Source organism: Anopheles moucheti, chromosome X, assembly GCF_943734755.1.
Source record: "Anopheles moucheti chromosome X, idAnoMoucSN_F20_07, whole genome shotgun sequence".
In the NCBI taxonomy this organism is placed as follows: domain Eukaryota; kingdom Metazoa; phylum Arthropoda; class Insecta; order Diptera; family Culicidae; genus Anopheles; species Anopheles moucheti.
Genome location: NC_069142.1, coordinates 16705561 through 16726056, shown reverse-complemented (window position 1 = coordinate 16726056; position 20496 = coordinate 16705561). Strand labels below are relative to the sequence as shown.

Genomic DNA, 20496 nt, shown 5'->3' with positions numbered 1-20496 from the left:
AAGAAACGGTATGTAGTTATCACTAAACACTCCGAACAAGCATCTCCCATTTTAGCAAAGACAACGTGGGTAACGATACAGGAAACTAAGCGCATAGCGGCGCAAACGAAGTGTCGCGGACCGCGAAAGAAACTAATAGTTGTGCCTGAGACACACAACCACGGCGATTACTGCGAGCGTTTGGTACGTTCCACGAACAAGGTCCTCGACCAGATGGTGCAGCATAACGACCTGCCGCCGGACGACAAGAGGCCCGATCCTGCCACTCCGATACCGATTTGTCTTTGTCCTGTGATGAGAGCATCGACCTGGAAGGAGAAACAAAGCGCAACAGATTTGGCCAAGCAAAAATGGGTTAGTGCGTATCGATCCATACTTATCAAATGGATTGGTCGGTTCAAACAGGTACGGAGGCTCGAGAGAAGAACGTACCGAGTGCTAGATAGTAACCATCGAAAACACTGCGGGCCGAAAAGACGCTGCGTATCGGAAGTATCGGTTGATGATAAATTGTTGACGATTAGGCAAGCTACTGTGAAACGAAAGAAAGTTAGACATGCGCGCAGGCTAGTAAACGAAGTGCAAGATACTTACCCGCGAATATCGAATCGGCGCTCGAGTTTATTGTTAACGCGAAATTAGTAACAGGCAATTTAATTCGAAAGCTGTGCATCACTACGAACAGTTAATAACAATAACACGCGGTGTCACTTGACGGATGACAAAAGGAAGTTGCATTAAGCGTAGGAGAGGTTGTATCACTTGCAGTGTATACCACTTCATAGACAGATAAGGAACTGACAGGTGAAACAGAAGTAATACAGCAGTTTAGTTAGAATAACAATCAACTGTGTAATACTTGGAGGGACAATGTTGGGAACTCTACAACAGTGGGTGGAACGTTCCCAACCACCTGTCAGAGAGCGCCAGGGAAAATTAAAAACTACGTAGAGGAGGAAGAAATCAAAAGGGATAAAACCGATCGCAGGATGCGCCTGCGACCTCTTTTTAAAACAACTGGTAAGGAATAAAGACCAATTTTTTGGCACCCACGATTGAACCGTGACAGGCAAAAAAAGTCTTATTCTTTAGTGTTATTCGCTAAATCGTTAGCAAACCATCGGTTTTCTAACATTCCAAAAAATTGGATATATTCCATAAAATTGGATATATTACAACAAAATTGGCTCGTTACCAATTTAGTACCGTGTTATCGCGTTCGCTAAGTTTCGTGCGTCGAAACTTTCACACGGATAGTTTCCGTTTTCGCGGATCGAAGTGAGTAAATCGCGCGAGTGAAAAGTGAAAGTGAGACAGTGATGGATCAGAGTACCCATCGTATGCCATGGGCGGTAGAAGTTACTCCAGGGACAAGCCAGGATGTGCAGCGTGATAACATTGCCAGCGGCCCCAGTGGAGCATCTACCCCGGGCACATTACACGAAGCTGCCAACCCGTCGGAAGGACTCACCTCGAGGTACAACCCTACACCAGGAGAAGGGGTACCATACGCGCGGGTGCAACAAAGTAAGGCGGGACACACGCATCACTACGACAATAATCCGTCGGAAGAAGACACCGGGAGTAGCGATCTACAAGCAGGAATCGCAACAGGTCGCGAACCGGGTCAGAGTAAGACGGGTGAGTTGTATGGTCGCAGATGGAGACAAGATGATGCGTGGCTTGAGATGCAGATTGCGTGCACGGCGTACGAAGAACGTCGTCGTAGAAGACGCGAACTCGAGCGCGAAATGATGGAGATCGACGAAATAGACCGGCACCACCGTATGGCGGCCATAGAACGTGGCACGCATCCTACACGTGAGCCGGAGTTCGACGAGTGGGCGTGCAACATGGAGGATTCCATGCGCCACGTAAGGCGAGATGAGGGCACTAGAGGTCAACATCCTAGCGCTATCGGTCATGAACCACGTGACACGCACACATCGCTACGTGCTACACGCACTGAACGCGCAACACACGCAGTGAGCGCAACACATCCGACGTATGTAACACGTCACGCATACACGCATCCAGGATACGCAACACGTCCTGGATACGAAACTCACGCGACGTATCCGGGATACACGACACACGCGACGCCATCGTGCTACTTAGATCATGCGACACGACAGGAAAACGTGATGCACTCGAGAAACAACGCATTGCACTCTAATCACACTACACAGCCTTGTTCACTTCACAGCACTTTTCTTAACCAAAGCCAAAGGGACCGAAAGGAGTTGGTCTGTGAACTGCTGTCCACTACACAAATTGATTGGACGAGAACGAGGAATACGTTACCGGAGGTGACCTTGATTGAGTCTGAAAGTTGGATTGGTGATCTGACAGACGATTTTAGCGGTGTCTTCGATAAGACACCTATAAGCGGCTTCGATGTAATAGATGACCGAACACCGGGACCACGTTTACAGGCACAACGGCCTCGACGCCAACGGTTTCAAATCCATCGATTGCAATTTGCACGTCCGCACGAAGAGCAACCCATTTATATGAAGCGTATTCATTACTCGGGCTTCAACGAGACGCTTCGTAAGGCAAGTGCCCGTATTTCAGCTGCAGCGGATGGCGTGCTGGTTCCCGGGGGCGACGTTTCGGCTCCGGTGAACGACATTACGATCGCGGCGTCGACATGCGTCTTTTGCGGTAAAGACTGCAGGTCTTTAGATCGGTGTGAAAAGTTTCAGGTAGCTGCGGTTGCTGCAAGGAGAAAATTTGTTAATGAGCGAAAGATTTGTTGGGAGTGTCTGACATACTGCGGCGGTAGCTGCATTGTGACGACATTGTGTGATTGGGATGGATGTGGAGCGCGGCGTCATCGACTGCTTCGTTCGGAAGAGCAGCCCCCGGACAACTCCATCGTTAACAACGTAAGGACCAACTCAGGATCAGACGAATGTGTGAATGTGCGTATAGCAGAATGCAGCGGAGCGCTTACAACGCACGAGTTATCGGATGTGCACAACGCGAAGACGCTTGTGTTACCAGTGCAGGCAGTAGAGCTGGATCGACTGCATCGCAACTATACTTACCTGAGAGGGCTTGCATTGGCATCTTGTGTCCGTGCTGTACCCCGCATTCCGCTCGGCGTAGATAACTTCCATCTTAGTCAATCGATGGAGACTAGGGGCAGCAAATCGGACACACCAGCCGCTTCGAATACCCCGCCAAGATGTGACGTTTACGACAGATGTTCCATGACATCAGACGCTCCTGCGGAAAATCGTCTTCCCGGCAAGGCAGTGGTAGCGAAGAAACGGTATGTAGTTATCACTAAACACTCCGAACAAGCATCTCCCATTTTAGCAAAGACAACGTGGGTAACGATACAGGAAACTAAGCGCATAGCGGCGCAAACGAAGTGTCGCGGACCGCGAAAGAAACTAATAGTTGTGCCTGAGACACACAACCACGGCGATTACTGCGAGCGTTTGGTACGTTCCACGAACAAGGTCCTCGACCAGATGGTGCAGCATAACGACCTGCCGCCGGACGACAAGAGGCCCGATCCTGCCACTCCGATACCGATTTGTCTTTGTCCTGTGATGAGAGCATCGACCTGGAAGGAGAAACAAAGCGCAACAGATTTGGCCAAGCAAAAATGGGTTAGTGCGTATCGATCCATACTTATCAAATGGATTGGTCGGTTCAAACAGGTACGGAGGCTCGAGAGAAGAACGTACCGAGTGCTAGATAGTAACCATCGAAAACACTGCGGGCCGAAAAGACGCTGCGTATCGGAAGTATCGGTTGATGATAAATTGTTGACGATTAGGCAAGCTACTGTGAAACGAAAGAAAGTTAGACATGCGCGCAGGCTAGTAAACGAAGTGCAAGATACTTACCCGCGAATATCGAATCGGCGCTCGAGTTTATTGTTAACGCGAAATTAGTAACAGGCAATTTAATTCGAAAGCTGTGCATCACTACGAACAGTTAATAACAATAACACGCGGTGTCACTTGACGGATGACAAAAGGAAGTTGCATTAAGCGTAGGAGAGGTTGTATCACTTGCAGTGTATACCACTTCATAGACAGATAAGGAACTGACAGGTGAAACAGAAGTAATACAGCAGTTTAGTTAGAATAACAATCAACTGTGTAATACTTGGAGGGACAATGTTGGGAACTCTACAACAGTGGGTGGAACGTTCCCAACCACCTGTCAGAGAGCGCCAGGGAAAATTAAAAACTACGTAGAGGAGGAAGAAATCAAAAGGGATAAAACCGATCGCAGGATGCGCCTGCGACCTCTTTTTAAAACAACTGGTAAGGAATAAAGACCAATTTTTTGGCACCCACGATTGAACCGTGACAGGCAAAAAAAGTCTTATTCTTTAGTGTTATTCGCTAAATCGTTAGCAAACCATCGGTTTTCTAACAGTGCCAATAAACTTATGTTAAGGGATAATAATTCCATTTTGTTGCGATAATTCAATAACATTTCAAAAATAACATTTTAAAAATTAAATTTTACGACTTTCCAAATATTTAAAGTGTTTATCAATCTCTAAAAAATTATAAGTAAATTTCGAAAACCTGTTGTCCATATATTTATGTTAAGTAGTGTACTAAAAAATGAGAATTCACTGTCAGCTAGTCCGGGGGAAAACTAATAAAACATTCAAGTTTTCGATGAATAATAGAAGCTGACTGTTTCGATTCAGGCTACCAAGCGTTATTTTGTTCATAAAATTATTTTGTTTGTTTGTAGCAAACAGCTTAACACACACCGCTTCCTACAAGTGTATCTTAAACAATATGCATCCACACAATATTTATTTTCTTTGTACCACCGCAATTTCATGAAAAGTGTTGGTATTACTTCACTTTTGTCGAATTTTATATACACGTACAAATTGTTTCCCGATACTCCATCAAGCGATGACGACATGGTTGTATGTACAGTAAATGTGCCTACAAGAGCTTTTTCTTAGTTTGATACATGTTATTTTACCAAACTATTGCATTTCTTTTCGTTGTATAACTAACTTTCAGGTGCGACCCAGTGGTGTATTTGGTATCAGTGCCGGTCCTACACGTTAAGACCAGAAACGTGTGTACGAAATTCTATCCAGACTGTTCCCCTGTAGCAAGGACAGATTGCCGGCTAAGTGGTAAAAAAGTTGTATAGCCTGGCAGTTCTAATGAATAAAATAAATTAACTAACTTTCGCACAGAAGTAACAAAGTTTATGGGAGAATGAAAATGAAATCCATGCGATGAATAATGATTAAAATAAAGAACAATAAGCAATAAACTTAACTATAGCAGGTTAAGTTATAAGTAATTAGTTATAATAAGATAATATTTGATAAAAAGGATAGATGGAACACTAACGAGGTTGACATTTTAAGTGGTGTACTAAATTTCAATCGTGGGTAGAATGATTGTTGCGGTTGCTTAATTTTTTTTATTGTTTTGTTTATTCCAAGATTCGTCCCGTTCAAGGTTAATCAAATTTAGAAAATGAGTTGTATTATCCGTGCTATACTAAAGCTATCCGTAAGGTTTTTGGTCATGGATTTTGATGATTTTATATTGTTGTGTACGGTTAGTTTTGTCAATAAAATCAACTGCTTATGGAATATTACATCCAACAAAGAACAATTTTCAGGTATTTCATTTGAGGAAATGATCGGATCGAAGACACGGTACGAAATATAAAATTTATTGTATAGAAATTTGTTCCGCAGAAATTATGTTGTAATGTAAATTAGAACTTTATAAATGATAAAATAATGGCAGTTTCTGAAAAACAAAAATAGGCCGAGGTAAAGAAACAAAGTACAAATATCGAAATAAACGAAAGAAAGGTACGATTGTTCGCGCAGCTGCGGAGAAAATTCAGTATACCACTAAATATTACTTAAATTCTTGACTACAGTTACACATATCCATGCTTGCTTTACTAAGCATACATAAACGCACTACAAAAGTAAAAACAAAATATTAAAATGAAAAATAGTTATATTTTACAATGCAAATATCGTAATAGAAGTCATGATTTTTTTCGCCTGGCGCTGTCATTTTACGATAGAGGACGGTCAGCGTTTATTTGTATGGAGTCGGGATGAATTTATGGTTATGATTTGTTGTGTATACACCTCGGTCGTGAAGCGTTACGGCTTTGCTCGATCCTGTCGTCGTGCGACAGCGATCGACGTACGTTGTTCGGCTATCGTCGGCTGTGCGCGTGGCCATCGTCTTGTTCTCTTCCAACGCAACCGTCCAAGCGAAGGGACGTGTTCTGTAGCGTCCCGCCTTATTGTTATATTTGTGTTAAGTCTTAAAATAAAGTGTGTTGTATTAAGTGTTTTAAATTCGACCGTCTCGGTTTTTATTAAAGTAAAACGAAAGTGACTTTTAAACACAAAAGTGGCGACGAGGACTAAAGTTTAGTGAAAAAAAAGCATACCGCGAAGTGCAATCATTCCGCTCCCACGCAAGCGGCGTCGCAAGAACACGGACCTGAGAGACAATAGTATGGAAGAGGATCAACGTCGTCTCTCGCAGCAATTCGATGTTCCGGGTACCGCGCATCTACAACCCGGGTTTGGACCGCCGTTCCAGCCGAACGGTGCAACGTTGGATCATCAAGCAGGATCGCCCACCCAGCATCCGCCATCCCATATCACGGCGTCATCAAGCCAGCATCCGCCATCGCTTTTCACGGCGTCATCAAGCCAGCATCCCCCATCGCTCCCAATGCCGTCATCACAGACGAATTTGTATCAAAGCGGTGAGCCCACAATGTTGCAATTGATCCAGCTCATGCAGCAAGTAATGACCAAGTTGGAGCAGCAGCAATCGGTATCACAACCGCAGTCAGCATCACAGCCACAGCAGCAGCAGCAATCGGTATCACAACCGCAGTCAGCATCACAGCCGCAGCAGCAGCATCACCAGTTTCCCTTCAATCCTGAGCAAATCCTTGATTCGTTGGCCAGGAACATCACGGAATTCCGTTTCGATGCTGACGCAGGCGTAACGTTCGAGAAATGTTATTCGCGTTACGAGGATTTGTTCGTCAGAGATGCAGCCAGGATTGACGATGCGGCCAAAGTGCGCTTACTCCTGAGGAAGCTGGGTCCGTTAGAGCACGAAAGGTATGTGAACTATATTCTTCCCCAAAAACCCCGTGATTTTACGCTCGAGGCAACCATTGCCAAACTAAAATCCATTTTTGGAAAAACAGAATCCTTGCTAACTAAGCGTTACAAATGCATGCAGTTAGTAAAGAGCAAGAGTGAGGATTTTTTGGTGTACGCATGTCGCGTTAATCGGGCGTGCGTGGATTTCGAGCTAAATGGAATGAGCGAGGAACAGCTCAAGTGCTTAGTTTTTGTCTGCGGACTGAAGGAGGAAACGGACAAGGATTTTAGAGTGAAGCTGCTCACTCGCATTGAAGAGCGCCCCGATATCACTCTAGAGCAAATATCGGCGGAATGCAACCGCATTGCTAACCTGAAGCGTGAAAATGCAATGATCACTGGTACGTCCTAGAGGGTTGGCCTCGGGGCGTGGCTTACGCAGAGGATTTAGTCCGCTTTCATCACCGAAGAGATGCGCTGACAACCGTGGATGGCTGCATTCTTTTCGGGGAGAGGGTAGTGGTACCCGCTGCTCTACAAAAAAGGTGCCTAAACCAGCTACATCGTGGACACCCAGGCATCCAGCGGATGAAGGCGATTGCGCGCAGTTTCGTTTACTGGCCATCACTGGACAACGACATCACCGATTGCGTCGCTACCTGTGGGCCGTGTCAGGCCGCAGCCAAATCCCCTCAAGCAGTGGCCCCATCATTATGGCCAAAACCATCCGGTCCTTGGCATCGTGTTCACATCGACTACGCCGGTCCAGTGGATGGAGTGTATTTCCTGGTCGTCGTAGATGCCTTCTCTAAGTGGCCTGAGATCGTGAAAACGGCGAGTATTACCTCATCCGCTACAATTACCATCTTGCGAGGCATATTTGCTAGGTTTGGACCACCGATAACATTGGTCAGCGACAATGGCCCCCAATTCACCAGCGAAGTCTTCAGCGAGTTCTGCGAGCGGAACGGCATCGAGCATATTCGAACTCCACCTTTTCATCCACAATCGAACGGCCAAGCCGAGCGGTTCGTAGACACGTTCAAGCGGGCGTTGAGGAAAATACAGGTGGGAAGTACGTCGCTGGAAGAAGCATTGGATCTGTTTCTTCAAACCTATCGCTCCACACCAAATCCTGTTTTGGCGCAACGTACCCCAGCCGAGGTGATGATCGGAAGAGCAACCAGAACAGTTCATCATCTGTTGCGGCCGCCAGCGTCATCAGAGACCATCACTAGGAGCGATATTCGAGAATGGCAGCCGGGTGATTTGGTGTATGCTAAAGTATACAAGGCAAACTCTTGGAGCTGGGCATCTGGAAGGATAGTTCGCAGAGTGGGTAATGTCATTTACGAGGTGGTTACCCAGGACCAGCAAAAGCATCGGCGTCACGTGAATCAGCTCCGACGTCGTGTTGCTGGCCCGGCTGAACGGAACGAGCGAACGGAGCATCAACTACCCATATTTATCCTGTTGGATGAATGGGATTTGCCGCATCCTTCATCTCATCAGCCAGCGTTACCCGTGCCGTCGCCCGCATCGCATCCTACATCATCATCAGCACCGCCTGCGCAGGTAGAGGCGCAGCGAGCATTAGCATCATCGCCAACAGCACCGGCACATTTGGAAGAGCAGCAAGGACCCCCGGCTAATAGCAGGAGCAACACACAGCAGACGCGGCTACCACGACGTTCTTCTAGGATTAGAAGATTGCCACGTACGTTCAGCCCGTACAGGCTGACTTAAAAGGGGGAGGTGTTGTGTATACACCTCGGTCGTGAAGCGTTACGGCTTTGCTCGATCCTGTCGTCGTGCGACAGCGATCGACGTACGTTGTTCGGCTATCGTCGGCTGTGCGCGTGGCCATCGTCTTGTTCTCTTCCAACGCAACCGTCCAAGCGAAGGGACGTGTTCTGTAGCGTCCCGCCTTATTGTTATATTTGTGTTAAGTCTTAAAATAAAGTGTGTTGTATTAAGTGTTTTAAATTCGACCGTCTCGGTTTTTATTAAAGTAAAACGAAAGTGACTTTTAAACACAAAATGATTGTTGCTAGATTTGTAATGTGTAAAAAAGTATTCGATCCCTGAATACTAAATTATCAGGGGAATACGACTTATTTATTTATTTATTTATTTAATATAAACTTGTCCGCCATACATTGGCTAAACAAAAAGTGTTACAAAATGTGTTCGCTTATTTACTAAGATCAATTTGGACCTACACCGCGGTAACGCAGTCTTTCCCTAAAGGATGATACCGGTTCATGAAAATCGAACATGTTGTAAGCGCCGTTAAATTCGCGTGACATAGCCTCAATAGGATCGTTTGCACCGTATTGGGTATTTTTAAAACCTAACCTTAGAAACGGGCGGGATCTGGAGGTCCATCTATGAATCCATATCGTTAATTTGTTCAGTATATTTGGGGCGTTAATGGTTCCTTTTAAAATTCCTGCGACAAAAAGCGCTTGCGCATTTTTTCTACGGTTCTCTAACGGTTCAATGCCTTTTTTTTTTTTTTTTGTTAACGGGGAGGGAACCTTCAAAAGGTACCCACCTAGAGGGGCATATCGCGGCTAGACACCGCCCCTCGAGATGGGTTATGTGGGATTCATCATGAAGCTTGACCCGTGAAGCGAGTCAAGCAACCGATGCGACCGCACTAAACCACTCCTCGACCTGATCCGAACCCTGCCGATGCGCTGATGTGCGTAGTACTCCCTGCGGGGTCGTGTGTGCGTAGCACCCTTGCTGTTGCGCACTGCTGCGTCGTCCTTCCTGGTTGTCCTCGCTGCTGCTGCCGCTTCGTGTCTTCCGTCTGCTGCTGCTGCTGTTGTTCAGAATCCACCCGTCCGTGGCCGCCACTCTCGGGTGGGTCCTAGCTCCTGCTGCTGCTCTGGTTACTCGTCGCTACCGCTGCTGCTTCTGTTTTCCGTTGTCCTGGTGTTGTTGGTGGCGGGGAGCCGCTATTGCTGCCTCCGTTGATCCGCGTTCCTTCGTCGCTGCTGCCGTCGTCTTCTGGCCGTCGGCGGACTCTCCTCATTCCACCTCACTTGGAGGCTTTTGAAGATTGTCCGTGCGGCCGTCCGGACTGCTTCCCATGTACTGCGGCTGGCACACATTTCCGTGGCAAGGTTGTCCATCGTCAAGCGGGTGTGGCTCTGTTGCTGCATCTCGTGTTGTGCTCGGGCGAACCGTGGACAATGGAACATCACGTGGTCGACATCTTCCACGTCATGCTCACACACCGGACAGTTAGGCGAGCCCTCCAGGATACCTTTGTTGACGAAGTAGCTCCGCAGGAACCCGTGTCCCGTTAGGACTTGGGTAAGATAGAAATCTATTTCCCCGTGCTTGCGGCCAACCCATGAACTGATGTTCGGGATCAGCCTTCTTGTCTTCAAACCTGGCGAACTCTGCTGCTCTGCGCCGGCTGTCCACTGGCGTTGCCAGCGCTCCATGGTCTCTTCTCGCTGCCGCTTCCGTATGTCTGGTGCTGGACCTCCCCTCGCTGCCTTTTCGTCGTGGCAGCGGATGTCCTCCTCTAGGAGGAGAACTAACGGGATGGTGCTTGCAACCACGCAGGCGGCGTCGTATGAAACCGTTTGGAATGCGCTGGCCACTCGAAGCACTCCGGTGCGATGCGACCTCTGGACTGTGGTGCGGTGAGTGTTCCTCTGTAGAAGCTTCCGTCCCCACGCTGGCGCAGCGTAGCGGACAATGCTATTCCCGACGTTCACCAGGGGTCTCCTTCTGCTGCTTTTTGGGCCACACTTGTTCGGCATCAGGGCGGTCAAAACGTTCGTGATACGAGTCGCCTTGTTGCAAACCTCCTCTAGATGTCGACCGTGGTGCTGTTTGCGGCAGAGCTCAACCCCGAGATACTTGAGCGTCTCCGTGGATTCGATCGTGTGTGTCCCCGCTCGTAGTTGGCCTATCTGCGGGGTGTGATGGGTGCAGAAGATCATGTAGCCGGTCTTGTGATGGGCCAGCTGCAATCCCACTCCTCCCATCCAACGCTCGATCGTCTCCAGGTTCCTCGTAGCAAGGGCGCTAATGTCCTGCGTGTCCCGTCCAACGAGGGTGAACGTCACGTCGTCAGCAAACCCGATGATGTCCGCACGCTTCCCGAACAGCTCCAGACGGAGAAGGTCGTCGTACATGACGTTCCACAGTGTTGGCCCTAAAACCGAACCCTGAGGCACGCCCGCCGACACTGGTAGCGAGACCAATCCTTCGTCCGTCTCGTAGTGGAGCGTGCGATTCTCGAAGTAGTTCCGCAGCATCGCCAGGAGGTACGGTGGCGTGTTCCTTCGCTGCAGAGCCTCTCCGATCGCTGTCCAGTTGGCCGTGTTGAAGGCGTTCTTCACGTCGATTGTCACCGTCGCACACAGTCGGTCGCCCTTGCCCTTCTTGTCGAGCGCGATCTTTCCGTTGGCGAGCACCCTGTTGATGGCGTCCATCGTAGAGCGTCCCTTTCGAAATCCGTACTGGGCGTCAGACAGACCACCCGTCGCATCAAGATGCTCCGTGAGTCTGCGCTGAATGAGTCGCTCCAGTACTTTCCCGAGGACGCTCAGTAGGCAGATTGGCCGGTACGACGACGGTTCCCCGGGTGGTTTCCCCGTCTTGGAGAACAGCACTAACCGTTGCCTCTTCCATTCGTCCGGGAAGTAGCCTGTCCGGATGTAGTGCTGGAACGTTCTCCTGAAGACACCGGGAAAGGCCGTCATCGCCGCTATCAGGGCCACGTTCGGGATATTGTCGTCGCCCGGGGCTCGCTGCGGGTTGAGCGATTTTGCAATGCTCAACAGCTCCTCCTCGGTGACGGGATCCCGGTCGATGTCCTCTTCCGACAATCTGGCCGCTGTGGGCCACTCCATGGGCGGTCGCTCCGGAAAAAGTTCGCCGACGATGTGCTGGAGCTTCGCTGGGTCTCGTTCCATCGGTACGCGCGCTCCAGTCCACTGCTGCTTCCTGATCTTGTAACCCGGCCCGAATCCGTGGGGCCCTAGCTGTTCAGGTAGCTGTTCGCCGTATTCCCTCTTGCTTCGCTTGACCGCTTGCTCCAATGCTGCTCTGGCTGCTGTACAGGCCGGCCGTCGTTCCTCTCGCTGGTCGTCCGTCCGTGCTCTCCTGAGCCGTCTCCGCATCCCGATGTAGTTGCGGCGTAGCTGGGCAATCTCCTCGTTCCACCAGTACACCGATCGTCGTCTTCCTCGGGCCGCAGGCAATCTCGGCATCGTCGCGTCGCAGGCGGTTGTCATGGCCTGCGTCAGCTCGTCCGCCAAGAGGGTGTGGTTGTGGATGTCCAGCGAGCCCATGACTTCAACGAAGAGGTCCTTGTTGAAGAATCGGGTCGCCCACCTACACTCCGCCGTTTGCTGCTCCCTCTGTCCCAGGTTCTGTTGTGCCGTCGTCCGCTCGACCGTGAACTTGATGGTGTTGTGGTCGCTCGGATTTTCGTCACAGACGCGCCAGTCGTTGTCTCCCATGAGCGACGGGCTGCAGAAGGATACGTCGACGATGGAGCTGCGACCACTGTGACCGCTCCATGTTGGATGGTTGCCCCGATTCAACAGGACCAGTCCCAGCGACGCCGCTGCGTCCATCACCACCGCGCCCCTGTGCACCCGCTCTCCATCGTTGCTTCTGCGTTCCATGCCCCACGCTCTTGACCAGGCGTTGACGTCGCCGCCAATCACGGTGTCCCGGTTCCGCGGTATCACCGACGCAATCTCTGTCCATTTGCGCTGGAAATCCTCTACAGTCGAATCGGGACCCACTGGTGGTAGGTACACGGAGCAGAAAACGATGCCACGCATCTCGACCACGACGAAGCGATCCCGTCGATTCTCGATAATGCGTTGGATGGGGTACCTTCCTGTCGATACTGCTGCCACGTTGCCCGTCGGATCCGCAACCCAGTTGCCGTTGTTCTCGGGGATCCGGTATGGGTCCGAGATCAGCACTATGTCGCAGCCTTCCGATCGGGCCGTTTGCAGCAGCATGTCCTGGGCCAGCTGGCTGTGGTTGAGGTTCTGCTGGAGTACCTTAACCATTGCAGGGCCGGCTGGTGACCCCTCCTCCTACTTGGCGGCAGTTGCGCTGGCCGAACGAGTGTCCGATTGCGTCCGGGCCCTTGCAGACGAGACATTTCCGCTCCTTAGTGCACGGTCCAGAGTGCTTAGGCTCAGCACATCGATGGCATCTGCTGGACCGATCCTTGCCGCGGCAGTTGGTGGCGATGTGGCCAAACTCATAGCATCGGTAGCACTGGCGCTTCGTCTCCACCTTCCGGAGTCTGCAGCACCGACTTAGCCCGATGACGTGCTGCGTCTGCAGCACCTCCTCCGTCGCGGCCACCTCTGGGCAACCGAAGAACGCGACCAACGTACCGTAGTTCGACTTTACGGTCGTGACCTGATCCGCGTAGATGGTTACTCCCAAGGCGATGCTAAGGTCCGTGGCGATGTCCTCTTTAGAGCAGCTGGGCGGGATGTTTGTGCAGGTGAGCCGAACAGTGGGGGTCCGCGGACGGGCTTTCGCCTTGCCGTCGAGCGCCGCGGACACCTTTCTCCACATGTCCAGAGTTTCGGTGTGGGTCTTGCAGGACAATTCCAAGAGAAGATTCCCTTGGAAGTTGGTCCGCACTCGCTCCACTACCTTCCTGTCGTCGCCAAGCTTCTCCTTTACTACGCGCAATATCTCGTCCGGCGTGGTGTCGTTAATCGCCTCCAACTCCAGGGCGTCCGGGACTCGATATGCGCGTTTCTTGGGCTGCGTCGGTGGCTGCTGGTGCTCCGGCTGCTGCTGATGTTGTTGGCCAACTTCTGCCGCTGCCTGCTGCTTCCGCTGCTTCTTCCTCATCCGTCGTTTAGCTTGTTTGCTGAGGACCTTCGTCCATCCGGATTCCGGTTCTTTTGGATGGTCCTCCTGTTGTCCGTTCTCGTTTGCCTTATTTTTGTTCCTGGTCCGTCGCCGTTTGTTGGTTTCGTTTGTGTTTGTTTGTTCGTTTTCGACTATTGCGGTTGTGGTGTTGTGTTGGTGGTCTGGTGTGCTGGTCGGGGCGTCCGTTCCAGCATTGGATGTTGCTGTTGTTGTGGCGGTAGTGATGTCGTTAGGGACGTCCGTATTCCGTTGTTTTTGAACCTGTTTGAAGATTTTCAGCTTCGACAGGATTTCCATGTTTGCTTGGATGAGGATGGTAGCCAACTGCAGTTCGCTCGCCGTCGTCTCCACTGTGGCGCTGGGGAGTGGAAGCGTCGTGAGAGGCTCGGAAGGCGACCGGGCTTCCATGTAGGTAGACTCGGTCTCCTCCCCACCGTTTCCCTCGCGCCCCCGCACTACCAGCGCCGCAGCGAGGTCCGGTTCGCGTTCTGCCCCCGTTGGTGTTTCCTCGGCAAATTCCGTCTGCGCTGTCACATTCCGTTTTTCCGGTCGATGCTGAAACTCTTGGAGCGCCTTAATGGCCGAGCCCAAGACAGTCTCCCAGTCTCGCGGCAGGGTGGCAAAGCCCTTAGCCTTCTGGTCGTCCTGTATGGTGCGGACAAGGCCAGTTAGCAGCGAGCTTGCCCTTTGTACCGGATCCGCTGGTCTATTGTCGTTCTGGCACAGGCCCGAAGAGGCTCCTCCGTTGCTCTCGACCGACGATGTAGCCGACGGGCCCGCGCACTCTTCGATGACCGGCTGCATCGTCAACCGCTTAGCTGGGCCCATTCCAACCTTCGGAGATTTCTCCATAGGTGCGGTGGAATCCGCTACTGGAAGGGCGTTGGCGGTCGACGAAGAGCCTCGTGTCATTCGCCGAGTGAACAGGGTCTCTTGCCTGGCTGTCATCTTCGGGGGAGCTGAAAGGCGCGGAATGGTTCTCCGGTTCAGTGTTTTTTCCGGGGTCGTGGTCAGTGTAAGTCGGGACTTGGTTGTGCTTCTAGTCGTAGTCGGCATTGTAGGAGGTTGAAGGATATTCTGTTTAGAGAAAAGAAAGAAGACGGAGAACTAAAGCCTGAAAAGAAAGGAGAGTGTAGTATCGAATTGGGGAGGGAGAAGGATGAGGATTTATAGAAAAATAACGGAAGAGAGAACTAGAACCTTAAGAAGAAAAAATTGGAGAAAAGGAACGTGGGAAAAAAAACTAAAAAAACTAAAACCTGGAATGAAAGGGGAGTGTAGTATCGAATTGATGCGGGAGGAGGGGGAAAAATCTGGAGAAGAGAACGAAAGGAAGAACTAAATCCTGAAAAGAAAAGGAGAGAATTTGGAGAGAAAGAACTGAAAAAGAACTAAAACCTGAAACGAAAGGAGAGTGTAGTACCGGATTGATTGGGGGAAGGGGAGAAGTTTGGAGAAAGGGAGAACTGCAGCTTGATAAAAGGGAGAAAATTGGGGAAAATAACGAGAACTAAAATCTGAAACGAGAGGAGGGTGTAGTATCGAGTTGAGGAGGGAGAAAGGTGAGGATTTATGGAGAAATGACGGAAGAGAGAACTAGAACCTTAAGAAGAGAAAATTGGAGAAAAGGAACGTGAGAAAAAACTAAAACCTGGAATGAAAGGGGAGTGTAGTATCGAGTTGATGAGGGAGGAGGGGGAAAAATTTGGAGAATAGTACGAAAGGAAGAACTAAATCCTGAAAAGAAAAGGAGAAATTTGGAGAGAAAGAACAGAAAAAGAATTAAAACCTGAAACGAAAGGAGAGTGTAGTACCGGATTGATTGGGGGAAGGGGAGAAGTTTGGAGAAAGGGAGAACTGAAGCTTGATAGAAGGGAGAAGATTGGAGAAAAGAACGAGAACTAAAATCCGAAACGAGAGGAGGGTGTAGTATCGAGTTGAGGAGGGAGAAAGGTGAGGATTTATGGAGAAATGACGGAAGAGAGAACTAGAACCTTAAGAAGAGAAAATTGGAGAAAAGGAACGTGAGAAAAAACTAAAACCTGGAATGAAAGGGGAGTGTAGTATCGAATTGATGCGGGAGGAGGGGGAAAAATCTGGAGAAGAGAACGAAAGGAAGAACTAAATCCTGAAAAGAAAAGGAGAGAATTTGGAGAGAAAGAACTGAAAAAGAACTAAAACCTGAAACGAAAGGAGAGTGTAGTACCGGATTGATTGGGGGAAGGGGAGAAGTTTGGAGAAAGGGAGAACTGCAGCTTGATAAAAGGGAGAAAATTGGGGAAAATAACGAGAACTAAAATCTGAAACGAGAGGAGGGTGTAGTATCGAGTTGAGGAGGGAGAAAGGTGAGGATTTATGGAGAAATGACGGAAGAGAGAACTAGAACCTTAAGAAGAGAAAATTGGAGAAAAGGAACGTGAGAAAAAACTAAAACCTGGAATGAAAGGGGAGTGTAGTATCGAGTTGATGAGGGAGGAGGGGGAAAAATTTGGAGAATAGTACGAAAGGAAGAACTAAATCCTGAAAAGAAAAGGAGAAATTTGGAGAGAAAGAACAGAAAAAGAATTAAAACCTGAAACGAAAGGAGAGTGTAGTACCGGATTGATTGGGGGAAGGGGAGAAGTTTGGAGAAAGGGAGAACTGAAGCTTGATAGAAGGGAGAAGATTGGAGAAAAGAACGAGAACTAAAATCCGAAACGAGAGGAGAGTGTAGTATCAAATTGATTGTGGAAAGGGGAGAGATTTGGTAGATAGAGAACGGGAGGAAGTATTAGAGCCTGAGGGGAGTGGGAATTGTAGTAACGAGATCTGCGAGGGAGCAGTGTTCCGTACTTAGGTGATATTTGAGAAGGAAATAGATAAGGATGGAATAAGTAGAAGAAGGTGTAGATAACGAGTTCCGGAGGAAGAAAGCTAGGTTCTTAATAGGGGAGTGCGCATGGCCTAGTTAGTTTGTTAGGGTTTGGAAGAAGTAAGGAAGAAGCAGTAAATAGTGTGGAGAGATAGAAGGAGGGATGAAGTTTGGCCAACAAGAAGGAGAAGTAGCCAAGTATAGCGGATAAGGAAAAGGAAGTAGAAGAAAGTAAGGTAGGTGTTGATTTGGTGAAGAAGGGGTTGAGTTGCCGACGGAAGGATAAGCTCGAAGTATGACTTTTACAGAATGAGGAGGGTAAGTGGCGAGGCACACAATAACGATTGTGTGGTAACTATTGTGTCTGGTGTCGGGGAATATCCCAATGGGTACGGAGAAGATAGTTAATACGGGGGTAAGTAAAGGTGGTACCAATGTACAGGTGCGTTTTGTTACAGTGTGCCGGGTGTGTGTTTTAGCGGGGAATATCTCGATAGGTATGGAAAAAATTATTATGAATGAAAAGTGTGATCAGGGGCCGGGTAAGGCGGGAAAATGTGTGGTTTATTATTAGGGATGTGTGTGGATGCGGGAATATCCCGGTGGGTATGAACGGAGAATTATGATCGCGCAAGCGTTAGCGGTCGGGGTAGAAGAGTGGAAAATGCTTTATTGTTGGTATGGAATATCCCGACAGGTAGCGGGTACTGCGTGCGTGCAGGTGTGAATGGAGGGGAAATGGCAGATAGCCAGGTACGTTGTGCGATGTGTGTTGTGTGGTTGCGGGGAATATCCCGGGGGGTGCCCGCAATTTTGTGAATGGTGTGTGGGGATTCTATGTACCTTTTTGTGATGGAATTGTATGTTAAAACAAATAGCGAGGGTGTGGTGGGCGTAATTATTTTAGGGTGTTTTGTGCGGTAGCGGGACAATATTGTCAAGAATGGGAGGTAGCGTACAAAGGGGCTGTGGGTTTTTTGGGATGTGGGAAAGCTAATGCTATTTTCTACTTCTTATTATCTAAATGTTTGCCGTTTGGTGAGGTGTTGGCGTTGGGAGGATGCTTCGTCGCTTTGATGAATTAATCTTCTCGCGATCGTATAAAACAGCTCTCCGCAGCACACACACGCACACAAAAACACGGCACTAGCACGCACTAAAATGGGACTGGTTTAGCAAAAGGCCGTACCAATTTATGGTGTCTACGCCGTCCGTCGATTATCCAGTATTTAATTGTAGAAGACAATAAATCAATGGCGATCGACAAACGCGGACACCTCCCACTTGCACTGCACTGCACTGAACAAAATCACTGTATTCTGCCGCTGGGTTTTAAGAAGCTTAGCCGTTATTCGCAGAAGGCGATTAGAATGCCGCCGAAAGAAGGAGAAACAACAAAACGGCAAATTTTAATTATTACTTATTATTTAGCCAAGAGCGGAAAAGGATATGCCGACGGAAGAAAGCTACAGCAAAATTTATGAAAAGCCGTCGGCAGAACGTCGCAGAAGGCAACTTAAGACAATCGGCTTTTTAAGGGCAATTAAAATCGGCGGCGTGACACGGAAGGCGCACGCAAAACACCGTAATGCAGAAGGCAATATCACAGTCACAGTCGGCAGAATAAACGCTCACTTGGATCACTACGCACAACACTTCACGCACCGGCTCATTCACATACACAATTGATGAAAACGGTTCGGCACTTTTCACTGTTGTACGCACGATCACACACAAGCACTGACTTCACTTCCAGGTCGATGATTTACACTGCTTAGAGCACTTCACTAATTTCTACCGACGGCAGGCCGAGGGTAGAAAAAGCTTCGTAGAACTCCTAACCAAGTCGAGAGCGGGGTGAAAACACGTCTACGGTTCAATGCCTAGCAATAAGCAACGGGAACTGTATGGTGGAAGTGGGCTGTTCCAGTGCAGTTTACGAATAGCGTAACGAGTCAATTTTCTTTGTATGCTTTCAATTCTATGTTTCCACTGATCCGTGTAGGGACACGTCACTACTGAACCATATTCTAGAATCGATCTCACTAACGCGCAGTACAGAGCTTTTATGCATGTTGGGTCATCGAAGTCTCTGGTGATTTTAAATATCATGCCTAATGTTCTATTTGCTCGGGAAATAATACTGTCATGGTGCCGGGCAAAATTAAGCTTCGAGTCGAGTATAACTCCTAAATCTCGAACTTCGTCCTTTCTCTGAATGGTGTCGTCATTAAGCGTGTAATTAAATTTCACAGATACGCGAGCGCGAGAGAACGATACAACAAAACACTTCTGGACGCATAAGGTTAACTTATTACAATTACACCATTTACTGAACACGTTGATGACATTCTGTAGGTCCGACGAATCACAATGGTCACGGATAGTAGTAAAAATTTTTACGTCGTCTGCATACATCAAAAACTTATGGTCTGGTAACACATATGACACATCATTAACGTACAGAATAAATAACAGTGGTCCGAGATTGCTGCCTTGTGGAACGCCTGAAGTGCTGCTAAATGGTTTCGATGTCGCGTTGCCAATTTTAACTCTATAAACACGATCGGTTAGATATGATCGAAACCAATTTACTGCATTTACACTTAATCCTAGCTTGAGTAGCTTCTCTAACAGTATATCATGGGAAAAAGTGTCGAAAGCAGCTTTAATGTCAGTGTATATGCAGTCTACTTGATGTCCCATATCCATGCTGCTCATACAAACCGAAACAAATTCTACTAAATTTATGGCAGTAGAGCGTTGTGGCATGAATCCGTGCTGCGCGGTAGATATGTAGGCTGTAGAAGCTCTCATTAGTTGTCCATGCAGTATTAACTCCAAAACTTTCACCAGGGAACAGAGCGACGTTATCCCTCTGTAGCTTGAAGCAAGGTGAGGGTCTCCTTTTTTAAAAATCGGTGTCATCCATGAGACCTTCCATATATCAGGCACAGCTCCTGATGCTAGCGATAATTGAAATAATCGAACTAGACAGGGCGCTAGAGAACTGGCACACCGTTTGAGGACAACAGATGGGATTTCGTCTGGACCGGGGTTAAAATTCATTTTGAGCTTTTGAAGTGCGAGCTTCACGGTATCACAGTTGATTAAGAAGATTGAGGGCGTTCATCGGGGTATTTGCTGTTGCCATTTCTATGCTTTCTTGATCAATCACTCGAGGGCTGAATATATCTCGGAAGCGGGTTGCAAATAGTTCGCAAGTCTCGGTATCATTTTTAGTTATTTGGCCGTTATGTGATGTAAACGTAATTTTCTTTTTTTGTGAGCGTTTCGAGCTAGCATACTTCCAGAAATATTTCGGATTCCGCCGAAGACTGCGTTGTACACGGTGGAGATAGTCTCTGTGCCGCACTCTATTGTAAGCACGATATTCCCGAGACATCGTTTGATATGTTAGGCGGTTCATTACGTTGTTTCTCCGTTGAAGACGTCTCAGCGCTGCTTGCTTATTTTTTTTCATTCGATCAAGTGTTCGATTAGACCATGGAGGTTTGATGCGTTTACGGACACGAGGCACAGCGGTAAGAAAAATCTCGGACATTTTCTGGTTGAAGTGGCCAACAGCGTCATCAATGGATATTTCGTCAGTGAATAGAACTTCCCAGTTAGTTCT

At 48.6% G+C, this 20496-nt stretch overlaps 2 protein-coding genes across 2 annotated transcripts; both read left to right on the top strand.

Moving 5' to 3' along the window:
* The first annotated feature begins 6509 nt into the window (after window positions 1–6509).
* Window positions 6510–7529, top strand: LOC128306683 (uncharacterized). The gene has a single exon (XM_053044268.1). The coding sequence runs from the start codon at window positions 6510–6512 to the stop codon at window positions 7527–7529; it is 1020 nt and encodes a 339-aa protein (XP_052900228.1).
* Window positions 7530–7705: 176 nt separating this feature from the next.
* Window positions 7706–8863, top strand: LOC128306682 (uncharacterized protein K02A2.6-like). The gene has a single exon (XM_053044267.1). The coding sequence runs from the start codon at window positions 7706–7708 to the stop codon at window positions 8861–8863; it is 1158 nt and encodes a 385-aa protein (XP_052900227.1).
* Window positions 8864–20496: the final 11633 nt, after the last annotated feature.

Excerpts from the sequence above, each read along its gene's own strand:
- LOC128306683 (XM_053044268.1), top strand. The coding sequence starts at position 6,510 with ATGGAAGAGGATCAACGTCGTCTCTCGCAGCAATTCGATGTTCCGGGT.
- LOC128306682 (XM_053044267.1), top strand. The coding sequence starts at position 7,706 with ATGAAGGCGATTGCGCGCAGTTTCGTTTACTGGCCATCACTGGACAAC.